This window comes from Amia ocellicauda, chromosome 4 (genome assembly GCF_036373705.1).
Source record: "Amia ocellicauda isolate fAmiCal2 chromosome 4, fAmiCal2.hap1, whole genome shotgun sequence".
In the NCBI taxonomy this organism is placed as follows: Eukaryota; Metazoa; Chordata; class Actinopteri; order Amiiformes; family Amiidae; genus Amia; species Amia ocellicauda.
In genome coordinates, this window is record NC_089853.1 from 21,723,278 (window position 1) to 21,748,579 (window position 25,302).

The following is a 25,302-nucleotide window of genomic DNA, read 5'->3' on the forward strand; positions in this document are numbered from 1 at the left end:
ACACCTCGTATTCATGTGTGATGCTTAGAATAAATGTAAAGGATACATTACCCTAGAACTGTGTGTTAGGTAGCATGAGGTCTATGACTCAATTCAAAGTAAACGACTACTATCTAACCATTTTAAGACCCATTACAACACATTACACTCTTATGTTAAATCCGAGGGGGCTGCATACCTGTTGTCACTATAGGACTGACGGAGATATTTTGGGGGGGGGATGTGTATCCTGTTTGCCTTTGTGTTTCTCCAATCCCTGTGCAAATGAAACACACCCGATCATTTGTCACAAGACGGACACTGGGCGGGGAGGAGGAGGAGGAACAAAGTCCAGGATTTGCGTTAGGACAGAAACTCCGCCTGACGAGATTGTGCGTGTTATTAATGCATCATTGACCTGTCTTCAGATTAGGACAATCAAGTATGGGAACTGTCCATTCAACCTGAAGAGCAACTCCGATCTAATTTCCGCAGTTCGTGGTGCTACAGCGCTGTGCGGCTGCGCGTTGTCATGGCCCTGACGGAGCTGTACGCTAAGGTAGGACCGCGTCGTGTTCACACGGAAAGATCAAAAGAAACTTAAAACCTGTCTGGCGGAAGTTTGTAGATACATTTATCTTTCGCTTTTTAAAAGTGTTTCATTCTATTGATGTGCGTGTTGTTTTCTTGTGGTGGAGGAGTCGACACAAGTTGCCACGGGTGGCCAGGCTGTTGCACCTGCTTGTGTGGGAAAAGCATATGTTGCGGATATAATGAAGGGGAAACACCTGTGCGGTGCGGACACGGGCTGCTCTCTTATATAAGCTTCACAGATCCTCATCTTTCAAAAGTCAATATATCTATACCAGCCTCTTTGATTTTCCTATAGCGTCTTTAAACTTTTGTTCTGTAAGACACGGCTTATATATTGGTTATACGTCCCATATGTCACTGAAAGTCCACACATACATAAATACTCTTAATTAAATAGCATGCAGCTTTTTGTACGGGTCACACTGTGCGATAATGAGCACCAGTTCTCAATTAAGGGGTGTATGCATAGCAGAGGAATAACGCACAAATGATTTACTTATGCACTTCATCTGAGTTTGTGGTTAATCACATGTATGAGGTTTCAGGTTAGGACTTATACATGTGATAAATAGCAGAACTTGTTTCAGTCCTTGAGGTATTATTCATGTATTGGGATCTTAAGATGTGGATTACATGTATCAATTAAGGATTTGTGCCCAGTGTCGAAAAATGCTACACATCTAACCCTTTGCTTATTGTTTTAATAGCTCTCTGTGCAACTATAATGAATATTGGATATATTTAATTTCTTTCCAAGTCTTAAAAATGTACCTAAACAAATATATATATATATTACTATTTCAAAGACATACAAATCGGCATGTTCAGCAAGTTATCAGCTTGCATCTTGTCGTTTTAATGCATTAATGAACTGATAAGTCATACAATGTCAGACTAGCTTTATACTGATCCAAGTTAATCAGTTTTCCTAGGTATACCTTCCACAAGCTGACAGATTCATGATTTATTCCAGCTCCCATTGCATCCTTCTGTAACCCCCCAAAACCTTAAACACATGATATTACATTGACTGTCACTGTTTATTCTCTTCTTCTGGCCTGTGATTCATTTTATAACTATATAAATATACTGTGTGTGTGTTTGTATATATATATATATATATATATATATATATATATATATATATATATATATATATATATATATATCTACAATCTACTTGTATTCACCTAATGTTTCATATATTTCTCCATAGGTCATGTCAATTATTTTACAGCACTGGATATCTCCATTTATATAGTATGTCATGTAAATGTAAATCCAACCCTAAGTAATTGAAGAGCAAATGGTCCTTTTTAATAAAAATGAAACATAAATCAAGCCATAGTTTTGGAAGCTATATGAATCCAGGGCATAATCTTTACAGTACTGCAGAGCAACATTTCACCATGATTGTAAATCAGTCAAGTGTTTATTCAACAGGCTTATCTCACTGTGTTATGTCACAAAACCTTTACATTGTGTGATAGATCCCAGGATCCACTGGGATAGTAATTGAAAACTCAGATTGAAGGATGATTCTCACCTCTGATCTATACGTGCTTTAACTGCTATGGAAAAGAGTAATTTTTTTTTGCTTTCATCCTAATTGTACTAATACAGAACTACAGTAAGTCAGCTGGTTCCATAGCATCTGAACATAGTGATTGTTTTCCTTCTTCGGAGAGAAAAGTGTGAGATAATATGTGAGGCTTTATATTATCTTTGGACCACTTCTAGGTGGTTCCCTCCCCCTCTCTCTCTCTCTCTCTCTCTCTTTTCTTTGTTCAGTAGTGCAGTTATGAGTCCTTTTCCAAAGTTAAACCTCTTAATCAGGATTTGCATTTTGCACATTCTATATTCCTGTTGGTGAAATTCTGGTAGAACCAGTCATGCTTTTAAATGTTACTACGTTTCCCTTGCAAACCATAACAATATGAAATTGTCTGGTGTCACGCAGTACAACCGAGTGTGGATTCCAGACCCCGAGGATGTCTGGAAATCGGCAGAAATATTAAAAGATTACAAAGCTGGAGAAAATGTTCTAGAACTGCAGTTAGAGGATGGCACTGTAAGTATCCTACTTCCCAAACTAATATACTTTGTGTTTACTTCCTTGCATGCACCTTTCATTGAGCCTAATTCTGTATTATGATACAGAATGTGTTTGCTATTCTTCTTTATCTGACATCATCAGCCTTGTTCTGCTGAAGTTTAGACAGCTTACAGAGCTTACACATGCAGTGCCCATATTAATAGATACTGCTTTTTACCACGTCATTTATTTTCTTTGTTTCTTTTGCTTGCTTTCTTTCTCTCATTCTTTGTTTTCATTCATTTAATTATTTTTCTTTCTATTTAGGAATTAAAATATCCCCTTGATTCCGTGAAAAAAGAGTTGCCTCCTCTCAGAAACCCCGATATCCTGGTTGGTGAAAATGACCTCACAGCTCTGAGTTACCTCCACGAGCCCGCAGTGCTGCACAACCTGAAAGTGCGCTTTGTGGACTCCAAGATTATTTACACCTACTGTGGTGAGACTGGCATACAGTGATGACCTTTAATGATCTTCACTGTGCTAGATGGATACTCATTTACACTGTACTCTTCCTGTTCAGGTATTATACTTGTGGCCATTAACCCATACAAACAGTTGCCAATATATGGAGATGCCATTATCCATGCATACTCTGGGCAGAATATGGGGGATATGGACCCTCATATATTTGCTGTGGCAGAGGAGGCTTACAAACAGATGGCCAGGTGAGCTTTAAACATTATGTAAAGGTAAAATAGATGTTCGCTTTCCAGCATGGAATTGAACATTTAAAAAGATGCTTCTTGTTATTTAGAAATGGGGAATGCCACTTTCAACACACTCACATCTCGGTTTCATGGTTGTGTTGTGTCCTTGCTTCAGTGATTCAATCATGGCTTTGTTGGCACTCGGAGGAAATTTTTATTATAAAATGTTTATGCTATATGCAGAGGATTGTGCTTTAGTTTGACTAGAGGGATGTTGTGTAAAGAATGCCTTGTTACTCTGTATTTATGCTTGGTGGATTCGTTCATAAGTAAAAACCTTGTTTCTCATTTTAGGAACAATAAGAACCAGTCTATCATAGTGAGTGGAGAATCCGGAGCAGGGAAGACTGTGTCGGCCAGGTACGCCATGAGGTATTTTGCAACTGTCAGTAAATCCGGCAGCAAGAGCCATGTGGAAGATAAAGTCTTGGCATCAAACCCTATAACTGAGGTATGTTCATTTTTGTTTCAATTTTTAACTTTGCAAACTATGACGCCATGCAAGGGTACAGCACATCACATAGCAAGTGTTAATATTGTTGGCCTGTGATAGCAAACATGATGAGAGGCATCTTTACATTTCTGTCTTGTCATTTCTCTATGAACTGCTTTCTCCTAAAACTAGGACCACAAGGTATATACTCTTTCAGTTGATGCAAATGTGTATGACTGTACTTGTTTTCTTGCTCAAATTGTGTCATAGTCCCTTCATGCTTCAGACCACACCCAGTTCTGTATGTAGTGATTGCAAAGGCCTAACTTGGCAATCAGCTTTAGTTTTTTTACCTCTGGACAAGAACATCTGGAATACTGTAAGGTATAATATCATAATATCATACGATCGCCCAACACTCGAGACACATCTGTACCTACAATACAGCAGCCTAATCTCCTGGGCAAATCTCCACCTCACTCTTGCTCTTAGCCACTGTCTATCACTTTTTCTGTAACTTCTCCTATGCCTATTTGTTACGGTCCGTCTAGTGAAGACCGCAACATAATAAGAGACAATCTCCCTTCAATCCCTGTTTCCAGCCGAGCACAACACAATCACAGTTCTAACTAAATCTAAGTCGCTAAATCTAACTAAAGACCAGAGACTGCTAAATAAACTATCCAGAACATAAAGGGAAAAATAAATGCACACTTATACTCTCTAACTGTCTCTCTAACTAATACAAAAATACTGACAAAAGAGAAACAAAAAAATGCACTAGCAGCTTATAGAGTAATAATCAATTCACAATAATCACACTTTGGAACTATGTGGGATTTTGGAAACGGATCAGATTGGAGGAAAGGTATCTCGTCACCTACACAAAGCCCTTTAAATAGGCTGCTCTCCTTCCCGTCCTCCAATGGCAGTGTAAAACAAATCCTGCTGCGAAAATAGAAAGATAAATAGGAAGAAAGGGGGGGGGGGGGGAACACAGCATGGCAATAATATACAATAAACGGTCATAACGGAATATGACGTGGGTTGTAACACTATTATATGTCTAAAATTGTTAACTCACTTGTACTAGGATGTATGCTTATTGTATATTGTATTTTGCAATAATTGTATTTACTGTGCTTTGCTTGGAAAATGTTTCTTGTGAAAATTTTAAGTCTAAGGTGCGTCTGCTCAGAAATAGATAAAAATTAAATGTGTATGTGTCTTTGTGTTTTTGCTGTCAGGCGATAGGTAACGCAAAGACTACAAGGAACGACAACAGTAGCCGGTTTGGGAAATACACTGAAATCAGTTTTGATAGGAGATATCAGATCATTGGAGCGAATATGAGGACATATCTCCTGGAAAAATCCAGAGTTGTTTTTCAGGTACCATTTAATGCCAGTGTTTAATGTCTGCCAAAGTCCAGTTTATAGTTCATATTTAATTCAAAGTCATTTATATTTGACAAAAACATTACAGAACATTTCCACTACCTGAAAGAGAGAGTTCCAATGTTCCCCTTTGAGTTTTGAATGTATAAGAGGCATTACCTTTTAAACACCTGGTTGCATGATACATTGATTTTTAAATTATGCAAATGTTATCATTCCGGCAAACGGCAAACTGCATTAGTGTGATTTTGGTTGGCAGTGTTGGTATGGTATGGGATGCCTTCCTTGTGTCTTGATATATATTTGACATGCACCACTTGTTTCTGACCTATAAGAGTTGATCTCTGCTTGGGTTCATTTGTAGAATGAAATAATTAGTGTTTTCTTTAGTCAGAGAATGAAAGAAATTATCACATATTCTACCAACTGTGTGCATCTGCAGACCAGCCGGAATTCAAGAAATTAAAACTGTGTAAGTATGTGTGGAAGGAGGGGCTGCTCTGGGTCTTTAAAGAACAAATATGTGGGGTGCTGAGAAACAAAGTTTTAAATTGAAAATGAAATCCAATATATTCTACAGTTATAAATAATATGATCAAATAATTAGCCGTATGTTATTGTATGGATTTGTTATTGATGTATTAATTGGACATGTGCATGACAATAAGTGCGTTGCAGAACAGAAAGCTATCGCAGAGATTAAGCATTTGTTTTTCGCATTTCTTCAGTGAGTGCAGATGAGTTCAGGTACACCTGCATGGGAGGAAAAACATTTATAGATGGAGTGGACGATAAAGCAGACATGGTTGAAACTCGCAGAACCTTCTCTTTGCTTGGTAAGACAGAGCTCTGAAGTCATCGTGGTTTGTTTAGTAATCATTACAATAATTTGATGTACACAATCTGAAATGGTAAATTTGTCTTAATTCCTTCCAGGGCTGAAAGAGGATTTTCAGATGGATGTGTTCAAGGTGTTGGCAGGGATTCTGCATCTGGGCAACGTTGAAGTCAAAGCTGTTGGTGATGACAAATCTTCTGTCAGTGTAAGCACTGCTTGTTATTTAACTGACCATACCTTATGAGCAGATTCTTGTTTCAACTGAGATATTCTCTTAAAATGCATCTGTTTCCACCAGTATCAAAGCTTTATTTTAAAAAAATGTCAACAGCAGAAAGAACAAGGCTTTAAAGAGGAAGTCTGCCCAGCTTTTTTATTTATTTTTATTTTTGTCAATACTTAGGACAGGCTACCTTTAGGATGTTGTGATGATTGATGGTTGTTGTGCCTGTTGTCTTGTGTTGCCGACCCAGTCCAGCGACAAACATCTGGCCATGTTCTGCGAGCTGCTGGACGTCAGTGAGGAGAACGTGTCACGCTGGCTGTGCAGCAGGAAGATTGTGCTGGTCTCTGAGACGGTGGTCAAACCCATGCCAGTGCACCGTGCCATCAATGCCAGGGACGCTCTCGCCAAGCAGATTTACTCCCACCTGTTTGACTGCATCATCCTCAGAATCAACACGGCCCTGAAGTTTCCTGGGAAGCAGCACACCTTTATCGGAGTCTTGGACATTTATGGGTAAAGTTGAAACTAAATAAGACTAATAAAAATAATTGTGTTTTTAAGCAGGGTGTTGTTTTTTTTTCCCATCTTGACAGGTGTCTGGGAGTGTTGAAATGCATGTTGTGGCTCTGGAATGAGATCAGATATATTCTCTTTTTGAATGTGTTCAGCACTCTTGTTATTGATGAAAACGAGTACAAAGAATTAGAACTGTTTTTTTGTGATTTACTTCAGTCATTGTATCTTTTTTGTTTTTGTTTTGTAGTTTACCATATGTGCAAGAATAGCAGAGAATACCCTGAACCTTAATTTGATGAGAATCAACTGCCACTGTGTCATGGTAATGTGTCGATTATTGCGTTCAGCTGTATTCTTATTCTTTTCATTTCAGCTTTGAGACCTTTGAAATGAACAATTTTGAACAGTTTTGCATTAACTACGCGAATGAAAAGCTGCAGCAACAGTTTAACCTGGTATGTAACCCTTACTTCCCGACATTATGCATAATTCATAATAAATGACATGAATGAAAGTGTCGTCTTATGGGCACGTTAAGCTCAGATATGTATGATTGCTTCCCAATAGCACGTGTTTAAACTGGAGCAAGAAGAATACATGAAAGAGGACATTCCCTGGACATTAATAGATTTTTATGACAACCAGCCTGTGATTGACCTGATAGAGGCCAAGATGGGAATTTTAGATTTGCTGGACGAAGAATGCCTGGTAAGATTACCCCTGTTCTGGTTTTAATACTTCCGTTGAAACTAGAACCAGTAGAAGGCCATTTCATACATTGTTAAGGTGGTGTTAAAAAGGCCACCAAATTATTTGCCTTCACTTTGCCACTGTTTAGTTAAAAAAAAAAAAAAAGTTAGAATTAAATTAATTACAGTGAGGGACAAAAGTATTTGATCCCCTGCTGATTTTGTACGTTTGCCCACTGACAAAGAAATGATCAGTCTATAATTTTAATGGTAGGTGTATTTTAACAGTGAGAGACAGAATAACAACAACAAAATCCAGAAAAACACATTTCAAAAAAGTTATAAATTGATTTGCATGTTAATGAGGGAAATAAGTATTTGACCCCTTCGACTTAGTACTTGATGGCAAAACCCTTGTTGGCAATCACAGAGGTCAGACGTTTCTTGTAGTTGGCCACCAGGTTTGCACACATCTCAGGAGGGATTTTGTCCCACTCCTCTTTGCAGATCCTCTCCTAGTCATTAAGGTTTCGAGGCTGATGTTTCTCAACTCGAACCTTCAGCTCCCTCCACAGATTTTCTATGGGATTAAGGTCTGGAGACTGGCTATGCCACTCCAGGACCTTAATGTGCTTCTTCTTGAGCCACTCCTTTGTTGCCTTGGCTGTGTTTTGGGTCATTGTCATGCTGGAATACCCATCCACGACCCATTTTCAATGCCCTGGCTGAGGGAAGGAGGTTCTCACCCAAGATTTGACGGTACATGGCCCCGTCCATCGTCCCTTTGATGTGGTGCAGTTGTCCTGTCCCCTTAGCAGAAAAACACCCCCAAAGCATAATGTTTCCACCTCCATGTTTGACGGTGGGGATGGTGTTCTTGGGGTCATTCCTCCTCCTCCTCCAAACACGGCGAGTTGAGTTGATGCCAAAGAGCTCGATTTTGGTCTCATCTGACCACAACACTTTCACCCAGTTCTCCTCTGAATCATTCAGATGTTCATTGGCAAACTTCAGACGGGCCTGTACATGTGCTTTCTTGAGCAGGGGGACCTTGCGGGCGCTGCAGGATTTCAGTCCTTCACAGCGTAGTGTGTTACCAATTGTTTTCTTGGTGACTATGGTCCCAGCTGCCTTGAGATCATTAACAAGATCCTCCCGTGTAGTTCTGGGCTGATTCCTCACCGTTCTCATGATCATTGAAACTCCACGAGGTGAGATCTTGCATGGAGCCCCAGACCGAGGGAGACTGACAGTTATTTTGTGTTTCTTCCATTTGCAAATAATCGCACCAACTGTTGTCACCTTCTCACCAAGCTGCTTGGCGATGGTCTTGTAGCCCATTCCAGCCTTGTGTAGGTCTACAATCTTGTCCCTGACATCCTTGGACAGCTCTTTGGTCTTGGCCATGGTGGAGAGTTTGGAATCTGATTGATTGATTGTTCTGTGGACAGGTGTCTTTTATACAGGTAACGAGCTGAGATTAGGAGCGCTCCCTTTAAGAGAGTGCACCTAATCTCAGCTCGTTACCTGTATAAAAGACACCTGGGAGCCAGAAATCTTGCTGATTGATAGGGGATCAAATACTTATTTCCCTCATTAACATGCAAATCAATTTATAACTTTTTTGAAATGTGTTTTTCTTGATATGTTTGTTGTTATTCTGTCTCTCACTGTTAAAATACACCTACCATTAAAATTATAGATTGATCATTTCTTTGTCAGTGGGCAAACGTACAAAATCAACAGGGTGTCAAATACTTTTTTCCCTCACTGCACTCCCTTGTAATATTTTTTTGTGTTTGATCATTTGGTACAATGAACCATTGAGGTCTGATTGTGAATCCATAATGCACATGTGGTAGAAACAATTGTTATACACTTGGTTTTGCAATAAGGCATTAACAACAAAAGCAACATTATTTCACCGTCAGTCATTTCTTCTTTTCTCAGTTTCCGCAGGGCACCGACCAGAACTGGCTCCAGAAACTGTACAACAATTACCTGGACAAGAACCCTCTGTTTGAAAAGCCAAGAATGTCAAACGCATCTTTTGTCATTCAACACTTTGCTGATAAGGTAAAGCCACTATAAAATCTGAGAATTAAAATAACTCCAATGACCAGACTTAAATGTTCATTAGCATTTACAAAACCTGCTTTTTAACTCTATTTGGGGTATAAATAAATGAATGCTCACTGGGTTCTCTTTTAAGCTTTAAACCTAAAGAGTGGCACATTTCCATTATTTTGCTGATATATACTGATACATAATATTTGATAATTGCAATAAAAGGTTTCCAGTCACTCTGTTCCGTTATTAAAATGTGTTCGGATCATATGTGGTAAAGATTTGGAATATTAATCCTATATGTGTCTGTGTGTCTGGGCTTTAAACTGAAAGGCACTAGTGATAGACTAGGATGCCACCTTAAAGGACAGCAGGACAGAGTCTGGAAAAACAGATGTGCTGTGTTCATGTCAAAGAGCAGTTCTCAAATAATGTTCACCATCCGAGTCACAGGAATCGCATCCATGACCTTGAAGTGCTAATGAATGCTACTTATAACCTGTAGGTGGCGCCACATATACTAACTACAGCATAAGAATGCCTGGTTTCAACAGACAATCCTTGTTCAGATTTATTTCACACCTAACTGTTTTTTCAGCCTAGCCATGTTAAGTTTTAGTTTGATGATTCTGATTGATGAGTCTAAACACATTTAAACTTTAAATTATTTGTCTTTTTAATTAAGTGTGTATAAATGAGTTTCAAACTAAATTATGTAACATTCTTTTATACAGGTGGAGTACAATTGCAAAGGATTTCTGGAGAAGAACAGAGATACAATGTACGAAGAGCTAGTTGATGTCATGAGGAGCAGTAAGGTAAAGTAAGCTGAACTTTATTTAAACAGAAATGCCTTTCAAGTGCATGAGGTTATAAAGACTGGTTTTAAACTCATCATAAAAAATACATGTTGCGTTTATATAATATATATATATATATTGGTTGAACTTGTGTTTATATTGCCAGAATGATTGGAAGTGTTGCCTAGAGTCAGCGTTCAGGATATTCTGTGCGCTAACAGTCTAATAACCAGAACCCCAAATAGTTATGATTTAATCCATTGTAAGACGCACTATTTGGATTCAGAGGTTTATTGATGCCGAGTTGTAACTCTTGTGTCCTGTGTTATCAGTTCCATCTCCTGGCAAATTTCTTCCAAGAGGAGGAACCCACGTCTCCTTTCAGTAAAAGCATTAAGTTCAAACCTGCCAGGCCAGGGGTGAAGCCAGCAAACAAACAGCTTCGAACAACTGTGGGCAACAAGGTACAGAACATCTCTGTGTTCCTCTGACAGACATCACTCTGAAGTTTCATTGTCGCCCCTTGCAGATTACTTAAGTCTGTGTTTCTTTTTCTTTACAGTTTCGCAGCTCTCTGTACCTGTTGATGGAAACTCTCAATGCTACAACACCCCATTATGTCCGGTGCATAAAGCCCAATGAGGACAAGCTTCCCTTTGAGTGAGTGTACATTAGAAACTGTGCTGGAAAAATGCCTTCACTTCACACGATTGTCCTGTATAATGCTGCAACTTTGGCAATGATAATATTGAATATCATGATCGCCACTAGGTGGTGCTTTAGACAGACAACCAAAAAAGTGATGTGAATCTAATTACATTTATTAGAAACACAATCTATGAATATCTTGTTGCTTGGTGAATGTGCGCCAGTTAAATAATTCTACATCTCCAGTACAGAGAGGCCTACCTATGTGTTGGGGTTTATACATTGTTTTGCAGGTGCATTATCATTAGTACTTTTTTTCCTTCTTCTTCTTCAAGGTATGACTCAAAGAGAGTAGTCCAGCAGCTGAGAGCTTGTGGAGTTCTGGAGACTATTCATATCAGTGCTCAAAGCTACCCTTCCAGGTAATTCAAGTGACTTTTTAACCTGCATATTTTCGACAGCAGTGCAAAGAGAGAACTGACCCCTTTCCCCTTCCCTATCATTGGAGTGTTTGGCATTTGTTTTATTTTTTGGAGACTAATCCTCCTGCAACTGCACTGTACACTAGAACTTAGAAGCCTCATTAAACAGCCCACTGTAAGATCTCCACCCTTTTGATCTTCTGCTGCTCAAACATTTGCATTTTAATTTGCAGGTGGACTTACATTGAGTTCTATAGCCGCTACAGCATACTGATGACACAGCAAGAGCTGCTGCTCAATGATAAGAAACAGACCTGCAAGACCGTGCTACAGAGGCTAATTCACGTGAGTGCTGTGTCTTCTGAGCACTTTTATTTGGCTTCACTAGAATCTTCTTTGGGGGTTGCTGGTTTAAAATAGTTTTATTACATCATCGTTTTGTAATACTTGGTAAAGATGAATTTAATGTAGTACGGCAGTCTGATTAAGAATGACAATTTAAATTTACTCGGCTTTTTTTCTTCACATCTTCAGGGTTTTCTTCTGGTTTAAAATATATTTACCCTTATTCTTGAACACAACTGTCAACTGCTGGTGGTGAGAACTAGTGCTGGTCCTGTGAAATTATAGACAAAAAGTTATGAATTTGATGTTTTCAGACTGAAATAAGTAGTGGTAGGAAATGCACTGAAATGCTAATGGTAGGACTGTGTGCAAATAGTAGGACTGTGTCCAAGAACGTATATCAATGATTCAAAACTCTGTTTATTATTACATAAAATAGAATAAAAACACAGTTTTGTTCATCTGGAAATAATTGGTACAATTGGTTTGTGAACTCTTGGCCATTAATTCATTTTAGGTTGTTAGGTATTGCCATGCAGTACCCATTTTACACTTCTCTGAGATAACAAAACCCTTTTGTTTAATTCTTAGTTCTACTACATGCTTACCATTCAAATGTATCAGATTAGAATCTTTCACTTAATTTGCTTTAGATGTATCCTGTACTGTTTTGCATCACTGTATAATGTATTGCATTATGCTGTCCAGTGCGGTTACGATCAATCAAACTAATAGGGCGGTTGGGCCGGTCACAGTAATATGTACAGATGGTCTTAAAATACTTTTAAAATAGTACAGTAACCTCTAAATAACTAATGTAGCATACTACACAGTTAATATAAGCTATATTAATGAATTGGTAACCATCATATGAAATGAATAACCGTTGTAAATGTAGGAAACATAAGATTTACTGTGTACAGAACTTTATTCTTCGTGTTTTAGATTCAAAGTGGTGCGTCTACTTTGCCATAGTTATTATAGAAGGGATAAGCACTTTGAGGGGAATCAAATTCAGCATAATTATAAAAGATCTCATGGCAATCGAATGCAACACACTGTGAAGGTCTGTACAGAACTAAAATAGCTGGTCACACTGACGCGAAGTGCAAGTCATGCCATGTCAGGTTGTGTTTAATGTGATCCTACAGCCACAGGAGATTTGCCATTGATTTCTATGAGGCAGTTTGAATCGTCGAGATTTCAAAACGTTGTGTATTCAAAACTTCATGACTGCACTGTATTCAGTTTTTCATTTTTTCCGTTTCACAATGTTCAGTGTCCTGAAAGTTTGTGCACAGTTACACTGTTGATCATGAGTTGTCTCGACTAAGAAGAATGCCTAAACCAGAATTGGTCAGCTTTGAAAAAGTAAAATCCACTGGACTGCTTGACTCTCTTGAGTGTTTTGTTCCCCCTAGGACTCCAACCAGTACAAATTTGGACGCACAAAGATCTTTTTCAGAGCGGGCCAGGTGGCTTACCTGGAGAAGCTGCGTTCAGACAGATTGCGAGGGGCCTGCATTACTATCCAGAAAAACCTCCGTGGCTGGACACAGCGCAGGAAGTTCCTCCGAATGAGGGAGGCCGCCATCGTTCTCCAGCAGTATGTCCGTGGGCAAAGGAAAATACGGTGAGTTTCTCTGCATCATGAGTGTCTTTCTTGATCTATAAACATGGACACATTCAGCTGATATGGAGTCGCATCACCACGGTCATTTGCCAGACTTTCTCCAGCACCCTCTTGCCTAACAAGCGCTTAAATTTCCTGTTCGGCACACAGCTTTACATCCACAGTGGGACAAGTTTAGTTTATTAAGCACCCTGGTGTCAAGGTGAACCAGAGAACCCGGTTCCTAAAACCTTCCTACAATGAACTCTCTCTGTCTGTCTCTCTCTCGAGTCCTTTTACACAAAGTTACCTGCCAGTGCTGTGGGATATATGCGTGGCTAGAATATCGCAGTGGGAAGCTGTGTGCCACACTGTTGCTGTGGCAGTGTATAGATGTCGATCTTCAAACCAGCTGAGTTAACATATCTCCCTTTGAGGGACTCTCAATCTGTATCTGATTGTGTTCAGGCAAACAATTACTGCAGCCACCCTGAAGCGGGTCTGGGCCTCCATCGTTATCCAGAAGTACTGCCGGGGGTACCTGGTCCGCCGCATCTACCATCTCATCCAGGCCGCCACAATCACCATCCAGGCCTACGCCCGAGGATGGCTGGCAAGGACCCGATACAGAAAGGTAGGGTTGGGGCCTTGTCTGTTCAGTGCTGGTTCTGGGGAATAGTCTTCTAAACGATGTAGACATACAGACAGACAGATTAATAAATACAAAGCCTCTATAACAAGTCTAGGAATGTGTGTACCCTGTAATAGCTAAACGGATATAGTAAAATAACTAAATAAACGAGAGTCAGTTCAGCCCATATTGCTAACTTCATCCAGCCATCCATTAAGTTATCATTATCAAGTTCTTGGCTGACTAGTGAATTCCAGACCAAACTCTTTGTGTAAAAAAAGTGTCTTCCTATTATGATGCGTGAACCATGCTTTTATCCTTAATATGCACTTGTGACCTCTGATCCTTTTTGATGTTAAACTTAAAACACTAAATATAATCTCTCCTAATTCTTTAATTAATTAAATGCTTTAGTTTACCATCACCAATTTGCCAGCTAGTGTTCAAGGTAAGCTCTGTGTTGTAAGCAGTGCTGTGCTTCTTCAGATGGTGCAGGAGCAGAAGGCGGTGGTCCTGCAGAAGTACGCCCGAGCCTGGCTAGCCAGACGCCACTTCCAGAGCATCCGCAGAGTAGTGCTCAATGTGCAGCTGTCTTACAGGGTGCAGCAGCTGCGCAAGAAACTAGAGGAGCAGGTAGGTGCTGGAAACACAATGGAGGACAGAACTGGGAGACCTGCAATAAAGACCGTAGCCTTGTCCACAAAAATAAGTTTGCTCTCGGTTTGGCTTTGCTTTTGTGGTAGAATTCACCTGTTTTCATGCCGATTACTTTTTTTGGCTAAATCTGCCAAGTGATTAGTGTTACACATTGATTAAGAATATGTTAATGTATAAGTATGAATTCATGCAATGAAACGCGCCCAAACCACAATTAACACGTTTGTTGGAAATTCAAGTTATTGAAAGCTCTCGGACTAACTCCCAGCAAGAGTTCTCAATCCATTCGATCTCTAACCTAACAGAACAAAGAGAACCACGGATTACTGGAGAGACTCACTGGTCTGGCCAACGCACATGCACAAGATGTAGAAAAACTGCAGAAACTGGAATCTGATCTTAAGAAATCCGTGGCAGAGAAGAAAACCTTTGAGGAAGTAGCAAAGCAATCAAAAGAGGAAACAAATCAGGTGCTTAATGCGATTATTTACTTGATTATATATAATTTGAAGGACTTGGTGGCTTCACACCACAGAATAATAACACTTCTTTTGTCTTCACCTACAAAAGTTAATTGCTCAGCTTCAAGCCCAAAATGGCAGCCTTGTTCAAGAGAAACAGAATCTGGAGAAGCACCTTCAGGAGAGGACCCAGGAACTAAAAGGTGAGAGTCATGTGAAGAAGGCTCAGGTGTGTGGCTTCTCAAATTGGTGACCCCTCTTAACCCTGTTGTATTCCTATTCATTTTTAGACGGTGCTGATGAGCTTAGAAAAAAACTGTTAGAAGATCTGGAAACAGAGCAAAGGCATAGAAAGTAAGAATCCAGTATTTTACTAGACTTTGTTCTAGGATTGTATATATGTAGATACTTAACCCTGCCTATAAAATGCAATTAGTGTAGTGATATGGCAGATTTATGAATACTGTGCATTTCAGGATCCTGGAAAACAACTTTGAGATCCAGAAGGAAGAATATGACAAACAGATTGAAGCTCTGAAGGAGGAGATAAAGACCCTGCGAGAGGAGAATATTGTTCTACGTGAGCAGAACCAAGAGGAGCAGCAGTTCAAAGCTGACCTACAGAAACAGCTTGCACAGCTCTCTAAGGAAGTCAAGGTAGGAGGAAGCCAATTTAGTTATTTGTTAATGAGTGATTTTGATCTTAATAGACACTTCACTTAGAGGATTCAAAATTATTTTTGATAAGTATCTTTCTTTAACATGTTACACTTTCTTTGACTGTCTCATATTAATTAATTCACTTAAAAGTATGTATTGTTTTCATGCCATTTTCATTTTAATAGGTAATACCGGAGCTGCAAAAGGAGATTGAAGCCCTCGAAAATCAAAAATCTGTTCTGGACAGACGGATGAAGGAGCAAAAACATGAAACAAGAGGTAGAGATGCTGATGCACATTGTTTCATAAATGTAATTTCCATGCTTCTATTCTAGACCTAATAGTGTGTATGCAGCAATCCCATTGCAATGAAAACTACACAAACTCTATCTATATTTTTATATTTACATTTCCAGTTCTGAAAGCTTACAACAGCTTAATTTAAGAGTAGCTAATATATATATATATATATAATTAGCTACTATATATACTATATACTATATATATTAGCTAGGTGAGTGTGTGTGTGTGTGTATATATATATATATATATATACACTCACCTAAAGGATTATTAGGAACACCATACTAATACTGTGTTTGACCCCCTTTCGCCTTCAGAACTGCCTTAATTCTACGTGGCATTGATTCAACAAGGTGCTGAAAGCATTCTTTAGAAATGTTGGCCCATATTGATAGGATAGCATCTTGCAGTTGATGGAGATTTGTGGGATGCACATCCAGGGCACGAAGCTCCCGTTCCACCACATCCCAAAGATGCTCTATTGGGTTGAGATCTGGTGACTGTGGGGGCCAGTTTAGTACAGTGAACTCATTGTCATGTTCACGAAACCAATTTGAAATGATTCGACCTTTGTGACATGGTGCATTATCCTGCTGGAAGTAGCCATCAGAGGATGGGTACATGGTGGTCATAAAGGGATGGACATGGTCAGAAACAATGCTCAGGTAGGCCGTGGCATTTAAACGATGCCCAATTGGCACTAAGGGGCCTAAAGTGTGCCAAGAAAACATCCCCCACACCATTACACCACCACCACCAGCCTGCACAGTGGTAACAAGGCATGATGGATCCATGTTCTCATTCTGTTTACGCCAAATTCTGACTCTACCATCTGAATGTCTCAACAGAAATCGAGACTCATCAGACCAGGCAACATTTTTCCAGTCTTCAACTGTCCAATTTTGGTGAGCTTGTGCAAATTGTAGCCTCTTTTTCCTATTTGTAGTGGAGATGAGTGATACCTGGTGGGGTCTTCTGCTGTTGTAGCCCATCCGCCTCAAGGTTGTACATGTTGTGGCTTCACAAATGCTTTGCTGCATACCTCGGTTGTAACGAGTGGTTATTTCAGTCAAAGTTGCTCTTCTATCAGCTTGAATCAGTCGGCCCATTCTCCTCTGACCTCTAGCATCAACAAGGCGTTTTCGCCCACAGGACTGCCGCATACTGGATGATTTTCCCTTTTCACACCATTCTTTGTAAACCCTAGAAATGGTTGTGCGTGAAAATCCCAGTAACTGAGCAGATTGTGAAATACTCAGACCGGCCCGTCTGGCACCAACAACCATGCCACGCTCAAAATTGCTTAAATCACCTTTCTTTCCCATTCAGACATTCAGTTTGGAGTTCAGGAGATTGTCTTGACCAGGACCACACCCCTAAATGCATTGAAGCAACTGCCATGTGATTGGTTGGTTAGATAATTGCATTAATGAGAAATTGAACAGGTGTTCCTAATAATCCTTTAGGTGAGTGTATATATATACACACACTCACCTAAAGGATTATTAGGAACACCTGTTCAATTTCTCATTAATGAAATCTCCTGAACTCCAAACTGAATGTCTGAATGGGAAAGAAAGGTGATTTAAGCAATTTTGAGCGTGGCATGGTTGTTGGTGCCAGACGGGCCGGTCTGAGTATTTCACAATCTGCTCAGTTACTGGGATTTTCACGCACAACCATTTCTAGGGTTTACAAAGAATGGTGTGAAAAGGGAAAAACATCCAGTATGCGGCAGTCCTGTGGGCGAAAATGCCTTGTTGATGCTAGAGGTCAGAGGAGAATGGGCCGACTGATTCAAGCTGATAGAAGAGCAACTTTGACTGAAATAACCACTCGTTACAACCGAGGTATGCAGCAAAGCATTTGTGAAGCCACAACACGTACAACCTTGAGGCGGATGGGCTACAACAGCAGAAGACCCCACCGGGTACCACTCATCTCCACTACAAATAGGAAAAAGAGGCTACAATTTGCACAAGCTCACCAAAATTGGACAGTTGAAGACTGGAAAAATGTTGCCTGGTCTGATGAGTCTCGATTTCTGTTGAGACATTCAGATGGTAGAGTCAGAATTTGGCGTAAACAGAATGAGAACATGGATCCATCCTGCCTTGTTACCACTGTGCAGGCTGGTGGTGGTGGTGTAATGGTGTGGGGGATGTTTTCTTGGCACACTTTAGGCCCCTTAGTGCCAATTGGGCATCGTTTAAATGCCACGGCCTACCTGAGCATTGTTTCTGACCATGTCCATCCCTTTATGACCACCATGTACCCATCCTCTGATGGCTACTTCCAGCAGGATAATGCACCATGTCACAAAGGTCGAATCATTTCAAATTGGTTTCTTGAACATGACAATGAGTTCACTGTACTAAACTGGCCCCCACAGTCACCAGATCTCAACCCAATAGAGCATCTTTGGGATGTGGTGGAACGGGAGCTTCATGCCCTGGATGTGCATCCCACAAATCTCCATCAACTGCAAGATGCTATCCTATCAATATGGGCCAACATTTCTAAAGAATGCTTTCAGCACCTTGTTGAATCAATGCCACGTAGAATTAAGGCAGTTCAGAAGGCGAAAGGGGGTCAAACACAGTATTAGTATGGTGTTCCTAATAATCCTTTAGGTGAGTGTGTGTGTGTGTGTGTGTATGTATATGTATATGTATATGTATGTATATATATATATATATATATATATATATAATATAGTAGATACATTAATTCCAATACAACAGAAACGGTAATTCAGTTTTGCTTTGCTGCCATCTTGTGGTCAAAAGCAGTGACCTGTGTTACCTGGTACTTCACCAAAATCAAGTTGTGACCTTTGGCATCTTGAATCTTTTCAGTGAAGATGTCGGAGATCACAAGACAACTTCTGACAGGTATACAAGAAGAGGAGCTGCTATCCAGGTACAAATGAAAAAAATACAATTATGGAATTATTTGCCAAATTCCATTATATAACTGTAATTAAACACATATAAGTTGAATAATATAGTTTATAGTGAATGTATAAATCTGGTAAATATTCAAAACGTTTATTTATCTTCATGGTAATCTGCTGTGAGACTTTGTGTGAGCTATTTATAACTATCCAAGACAGTGCTGCTCTCTTTATACTCTTTCTTCAATTATAAGGATGTCTACGGAGGATCTTGAGCAGATAAATGAAGATGGAGAGATATTATTTGCATATGAGGGTCTGAGGAAAGCTACAAGGTTTGTATTTGTTATTTAAAATTGTTTAACCCCATAACATGCAGGTGGTCTTTTTTGAGCTTTTTGTAAAGTTGTTGCATTCCTTTAAAAACACACAACAAGATAACACAATAATAATAATAGCAAATATTGAACAAAAAATGTTGCAGTGGTGCTTAATATCTGATCGTTTGCAGTGGGCAGTGTCAGTCTGTGCTGTTGGAGATGAGATTGCTAACGTTCACTGTTTTCACAGAATTACACCGTTGTTCACTGTATTTTTTTTTCCATCACGTATGACTGGTTCAATCCACACAGAGTGCTAGAGAACCATTCCCGGGTGCAGAAAGAGAGCTTTGAAAGTGAAATTGAGACGCTGAAGTACCAGAATGAGCATCTACAGAATGAGAATAATGAACTGCAGAAACTGTTCCAAGAAGAGAATAATGTGAATGACAGCATCCGACAAGAGGTGTCCAGACTTGCAACTGAAAACATGGTGAGATGTTCTTTAAAGACCTTTCTGTTTGTTTCTGGGCAATTTGACAAATGGCTGCTGAGAAAAATCAATAAATAGACATTATTGGGAGACATTTTCCATATGATGCCCCCCTCTCTCTGCAGATAATCCCTCAATTTAAACAGCAGATTTCAGAACTCCAGAGGCAGAAGCAAGACCTCGAGAACCGTTTGAAAGAACAGGCCATAGAAATGAGAGGTATTGAAAATAATTTAAAGTTCTGGGTTACTCTTTATTTTATCATTGGAAATTCATAGAAGTGGTACTTATCATAAATTTGGAAATTTCAATCTGATCCTGTTATTTCTTCTCAGCATTGTTTGGGGTGCTCTTTCGCAACAGTTTTCCCACTTGTATCTGTATTCAGAAGGTTGTTATTTCTGTGATCATAGATTGTTACTTATGTGTATGAGTATTAAATATGTTTTATGCTTTCTGTTTTTGTTTTGTTTTATAGGAAAAATGGAAGAGATTTCCAATGATTTACGCAGTAATCTGGAGGAGGAAAGCAGCCAGCGAAGGTACGACTGAATTTCACATGTGCTGCTTTTATAGTTCATAATTCTGTTTAAGGCCAAAGAACAGTATTTTCAGGGAGACAATTTTGATAAATTTCTGGGAAAACAAAGCCCAGCCTATAGGAGTAAGAGGTCATGCATTTGGTAACGATGATCTCACTGCTGATCTTAATGAATAGGATTGCTAAGTGGATTTTGCTTGTGTTAGCAGGATTAGGTAACTTGTTTTTGGGTTATCTTTCACATCAAAAATAATTCTCAAAGGGGACTATGGGATATTGCCAATGCAATGGGAATATGTGAAAAACAAATTACAAAGCTGCCTATAGGACTCTGTGAATGGTCACTCAGGCAAGCCCTTCCCCTTTATACAGCACACAGACACACTTTCTCTTTTGCCATTTACACTTTGGGAAGGTGCGTGCTGCTCTGCTCTTGCTTTGTTAGCAAAATAAAAAAATAAAAAAAAGTTTTCTATAGCTTTGGTCTTGAACTGGAAAATTGGTGGCTGCCATTTTCCTGGCTGTTAGGAGTTAGCTAAAAATATATAAACAAAACTTATTTTGCTAGGCTGTTAATTCTTTCTTTCCAAGGCCCGGTTTCCAGCTGCTTCACTTGGTTGACTTGAAACGGGTGTCAATGAAGACGGGCTTTTTACTGACTATAGTGTCTGCAAAAACTGGCGTCGCCGCACACATTTGTGAGATTTCATACACATGATCCAGGGTTGCATACGCAGTCTGACGTTAGATATATCTGTTATTGAGATCATGTGTGAAATTCTGTAATGATATATTATAATTATATCTGTATGAAAGGTTATTGGAGCTGCAGAGAGAGACTTTTGAGAAAGAGAAACAAGAGCTAATGGAGAAGATCGGGGACAAAGAGGAGGAAAACGCACAGCTGAAGAAACAGAATCAGACCGAGAGCGAAGCCAAAAACAGACTGAGGCAGGAGGCATCCCGCTTAATAGCAGAAAACATGGTTAGCATTGAAATATCCAGATCAAGAGGTTCATGTCTTTCACACTGGCCACAAGCTGTTCTGGTCTAGTTTAATTAGTCTGGCCTTCTAGTAATAATGTGATGTGGGTGTTTGTCTGTTTGAACATGTTCTGCAGTGTAATTCAACTGTTCCAAAACATCTTAATGGTGTAAATTATATTATTTCAATCACTGCATCACCATAGGCCTTTTTTTATTGAATTTTTAATCTAATAGTGTGTTCCTTAATGTGTTTTGATATACACTCACCTAAAGGATTATTAGGAACACCTGTTCAATTTCTCATTAATGCAATTATCTAACCAACCAATCACATGGCAGTTGCTTCAATGCATTTAGGGGTGTGGTCCTGGTCAAGACAATCTCCTGAACTCCAAACTGAAAGTCTGAATGGGAAAGAAAGGTGATTTAAGCAATTTTGAGCGTGGCATGGTTGTTGGTGCCAGACAGGCCGGTCTGAGTATTTCACAATCTGCTCAGTTACTGGGATTTTCACGCACAACCATTTCTAGGGTTTACAAAGAATGGTGTGAAAAGGGAAAAACATCCAGTATGCGGCAGTCCTGTGGGCGAAAATGCCTTGTTGATGCTAGAGGTCAGAGGAGAATGGGCCGACTGATTCAAGCTGATAGAAGAGCAACTTTGACTGAAATAACCACTCGTTACAACCGAGGTATGCAGCAAAGCATTTGTGAAGCCACAACACGTACAACCTTGAGGCGGATGGGCTACAACAGCAGAAGACCCCACCGGGTACCACTCATCTCCACTACAAATAGGAAAAAGAGGCTACAATTTGCACAAGCTCACCAAAATTGGACAGTTGAAGACTGGAAAAATGTTGCCTGGTCTGATGAGTCTCGATTTCTGTTGAGACATTCAGATGGTAGAGTCAGAATTTGGCGTAAACAGAATGAGAACATGGATCCATCATGCCTTGTTACCACTGTGCAGGCTGGTGGTGGTGGTGTAATGGTGTGGGGGATGTTTTCTGGCACACTTTAGGCCCCTTAGTGCCAATTGGGCATCGTTTGAATGCCACGGCCTACCTGAGCATTGTTTCTGACCATGTCCATCCCTTTATGACCACCATGTACCCATCCTCTGATGGCTACTTCCAGCAGGATAATGCACCATGTCACAAAGGTCGAATCATTTCAAATTGGTTTCGTGAACATGACAATGAGTTCACTGTACTAAACTGGCCCCCACAGTCACCAGATCTCAACCCAATAGAGCATCTTTGGGATGTGGTGGAACGGGAGCTTCGTGCCCTGGATGTGCATCCCACAAATCTCCATCAACTGCAAGATGCTATCCTATCAATATGGGCCAACATTTCTAAAGAATGCTTTCAGCACCTTGTTGAATCAATGCCACGTAGAATTAAGGCAGTTCTGAAGGCGAAAGGGGGTCAAACACAGTATTAGTATGGTGTTCCTAATAATCCTTTAGGTGAGTGTATATGTAGTAGACTCAACCGGAATAGGGTACAGGTTTGTAATTTATACTTTGTGATCTGCAGCTGGGTCACATTATGATTTGGTCTAGGCTTTAGTTGTGGTATGAAAACATCTATATCATTTGAATTTAACAGCTGTAGAATAAGTGTTGTTTTTTGTATGTGTGTTTTGGAAAGTAAAATACGGCTTCCTACTTTCCAGGACTTTGAAGAGCAGATTGATGTGAAAGACAGATTAATAAAGAAATTACAAAACCAGATCCAGGGCCTGCGGATGCCTGAGAAAGGTATGGTATACCACTAACCCACGTGTGACATCTCTACCTGATTACACTGGGCAGTGCAGGATGTATCGGCCCTTGTTCTGATCTGTGTCTTTGAGATTGGCCTGGCATGTCCAGTGTGAGGTTGCCCTTAAAAACCTGAATAACCGATGTCTCTAATCACTCCCAAAACAAGTCCCTTCAGACTCCCATTCTTGCCTTTTCCAGTTCAGCATACTGTTTCCCAGGAATCATGAACTTGTGAGAATGTACACTCTGGGAATACGCCCCACAAAACAAACATTTGAAGTGAAATGAACTAGTGTGGTTTTCAAGAAGGTGTGCAATGATTTCCACAGCAGGTGTTTTTTATTAGTATAAATGCCTACATCCAGCTGCCTTCACTATCACATCTGTTTTACTCTATTATTATGGTCGATGAATATTCATTGAAATGCTTTGTTAATAATTGTTTTGCTGCTGTTCCTCTTTTCTCTTTTTTTTCACCTCTCATAGCAAACCACATCCAAGCACCGCTTCTTCCCAAGGAATACCTCGGAATGCTGGAATACAAAAAAGAGGATGAGTTGAAGCTTATTAAAAACATTATTCTAGGTATTCTTATAATCGTCACTATAAAATTAATCATGCTGGTCACGGTGGTGACCGTAATTACAGCACTAGTGTTTATAAACATTTTTGTAATGCTAAGTCCCTTGCAGACCTGCTACATGTATTCTGTCAGGTTCATTGCACTAAGATCGATTCTTTGACATGATTAGCTGGGAAGCTGGGTGGTTTCACTGACACGGCACTAATGCTGTGAAGGGTAAGGATGCCACAATGAGGGTAGTGCAGTCTGGGCACTGCTCACATGCTGTTCTTGGTTACATGCAGAAATGAAGCCTAGAGGCGTTGTGGTAAACATGATCCCCGGGCTGCCAGCTCACCTCCTGTTCATGTGTGTGCGATACGCGGACTACCTCAACGACGCCACCAAGCTCAAGTCACTAATGAACGCCATTATAAGCGGCATTAAACAGGTCATCACGGTAAGCTTGCCCCTCCGTACCATGAAAGGCAATTACAGTGAGGTGAAAAAAGTATTTGATCCCCTGCTGATTTTGTACGTTTGCCCACTGACAAAGAAATGATCAGTCTATAATTTTAATGGTAGGTGTATTTTAACAGTGAGAGACAGAATAACAACAACAAAATCCAGAAAAACGCATTTCAAAAAAGTTATACATTGATTTGCATGTTAATGAGGGAAGTAAGTATTTGATCCCCTATCAATCAGCAAGATTTCTGGCTCCCAGGTGTCTTTTATACAGGTAACGAGCTGAGATTAGGTGCACTCTCTTAAAGGGACTGCTCCTAATCTCAGCTCGTTACCTGTATAAAAGACACCTGTCCACAGAAGCAATCAATCAATCAGATTCCAAACTCTCCAAAATGGCCAAGACCAAAGAGCTGTCCAAGGATGTCAGGGACAAGATTGTAGACCTACACAAGGCTGGAATGGGCTACAAGACCATTGCCAAGCAGCTTGGTGAGAAGGTGACAACAGTTGGTGCGATTATTCGCAAATGGAAGAAACACAAAATAACTGTCAGTCTCCCTCGGTCTGGGGCTCCATGCAAGATCTCACCTTGTGGAGTTTCGATGATCATGAGAACGGTGAGGAATCAGCCCAGAACTACACGGGAGGATCTTGTTAATGATCTCAAGGCAGCTGGGACCATAGTCACCAAGAAAACAATTGGTAACACACTACGCTGTGAAGGACTGAAATCCTGCAGCGCCCGCAAGGTCCCCCTGCTCAAGAAAGCACATGTACAGGCCCGTCTGAAGTTTGCCATCATCTGAATGATTCAGAGGAGAACTGGGTGAAAGTGTTGTGGTCAGATGAGACCAAAATCAAGCTCTTTGGCATCATCTCAACTCGCCGTGTTTGGAGGAGGAGGAATGACCCCAAGAACACCATCCCCACCGTCAAACATGGAGGTGGAAACATTATGCTTTGGGGGTGTTTTTCTGCTAAGGGGACAGGACAACTGCACCGCATCAAAGGGACGATGGACGGGGCCATGTACCGTCAAATCTTGGGTGAGAACCTCCTTCCCTCAGCCAGGGCATTGAAAATGGGTCGTGGATGGGTATTCCAGCATGACAATGACCCAAAACACACAGCCAAGGCAACAAAGGAGTGGCTCAAGAAGAAGCACATTAAGGTCCT

At 40.1% G+C, this 25,302-nt stretch overlaps 1 protein-coding gene across 1 annotated transcript in view; it reads left to right on the plus strand.

Annotated features, from left to right (window-relative positions):
• Window positions 1-313: 313 nt before the first annotated feature.
• Window positions 314-25,302, plus strand: part of myo5c (myosin VC) — a 31,035-nt gene continuing 6,046 nt past the window's right edge. Inside the window, exons 1-35 of the mRNA XM_066701371.1 lie at window positions 314-538; window positions 2,534-2,644; window positions 2,936-3,107; window positions 3,192-3,336; window positions 3,673-3,829; window positions 5,059-5,202; window positions 5,599-5,680; window positions 5,937-6,044; window positions 6,145-6,251; window positions 6,520-6,785; window positions 7,162-7,243; window positions 7,356-7,496; window positions 9,428-9,553; window positions 10,279-10,362; window positions 10,677-10,808; window positions 10,907-11,004; window positions 11,328-11,414; window positions 11,648-11,759; window positions 13,181-13,392; window positions 13,840-14,005; window positions 14,489-14,635; window positions 14,965-15,129; window positions 15,230-15,323; window positions 15,411-15,474; window positions 15,597-15,777; window positions 15,966-16,059; window positions 18,942-19,005; window positions 19,234-19,314; window positions 19,612-19,792; window positions 19,918-20,011; window positions 20,271-20,334; window positions 21,150-21,318; window positions 23,003-23,087; window positions 23,580-23,678; window positions 23,961-24,115. Of these exons, the coding sequence (XP_066557468.1) occupies window positions 512-538; window positions 2,534-2,644; window positions 2,936-3,107; window positions 3,192-3,336; window positions 3,673-3,829; window positions 5,059-5,202; window positions 5,599-5,680; window positions 5,937-6,044; window positions 6,145-6,251; window positions 6,520-6,785; window positions 7,162-7,243; window positions 7,356-7,496; window positions 9,428-9,553; window positions 10,279-10,362; window positions 10,677-10,808; window positions 10,907-11,004; window positions 11,328-11,414; window positions 11,648-11,759; window positions 13,181-13,392; window positions 13,840-14,005; window positions 14,489-14,635; window positions 14,965-15,129; window positions 15,230-15,323; window positions 15,411-15,474; window positions 15,597-15,777; window positions 15,966-16,059; window positions 18,942-19,005; window positions 19,234-19,314; window positions 19,612-19,792; window positions 19,918-20,011; window positions 20,271-20,334; window positions 21,150-21,318; window positions 23,003-23,087; window positions 23,580-23,678; window positions 23,961-24,115 (4,296 nt within the window). The 5' untranslated portion in view covers window positions 314-511. The remainder of the gene's footprint in view (window positions 539-2,533; window positions 2,645-2,935; window positions 3,108-3,191; window positions 3,337-3,672; window positions 3,830-5,058; window positions 5,203-5,598; window positions 5,681-5,936; window positions 6,045-6,144; window positions 6,252-6,519; window positions 6,786-7,161; window positions 7,244-7,355; window positions 7,497-9,427; window positions 9,554-10,278; window positions 10,363-10,676; window positions 10,809-10,906; window positions 11,005-11,327; window positions 11,415-11,647; window positions 11,760-13,180; window positions 13,393-13,839; window positions 14,006-14,488; window positions 14,636-14,964; window positions 15,130-15,229; window positions 15,324-15,410; window positions 15,475-15,596; window positions 15,778-15,965; window positions 16,060-18,941; window positions 19,006-19,233; window positions 19,315-19,611; window positions 19,793-19,917; window positions 20,012-20,270; window positions 20,335-21,149; window positions 21,319-23,002; window positions 23,088-23,579; window positions 23,679-23,960; window positions 24,116-25,302) is intronic.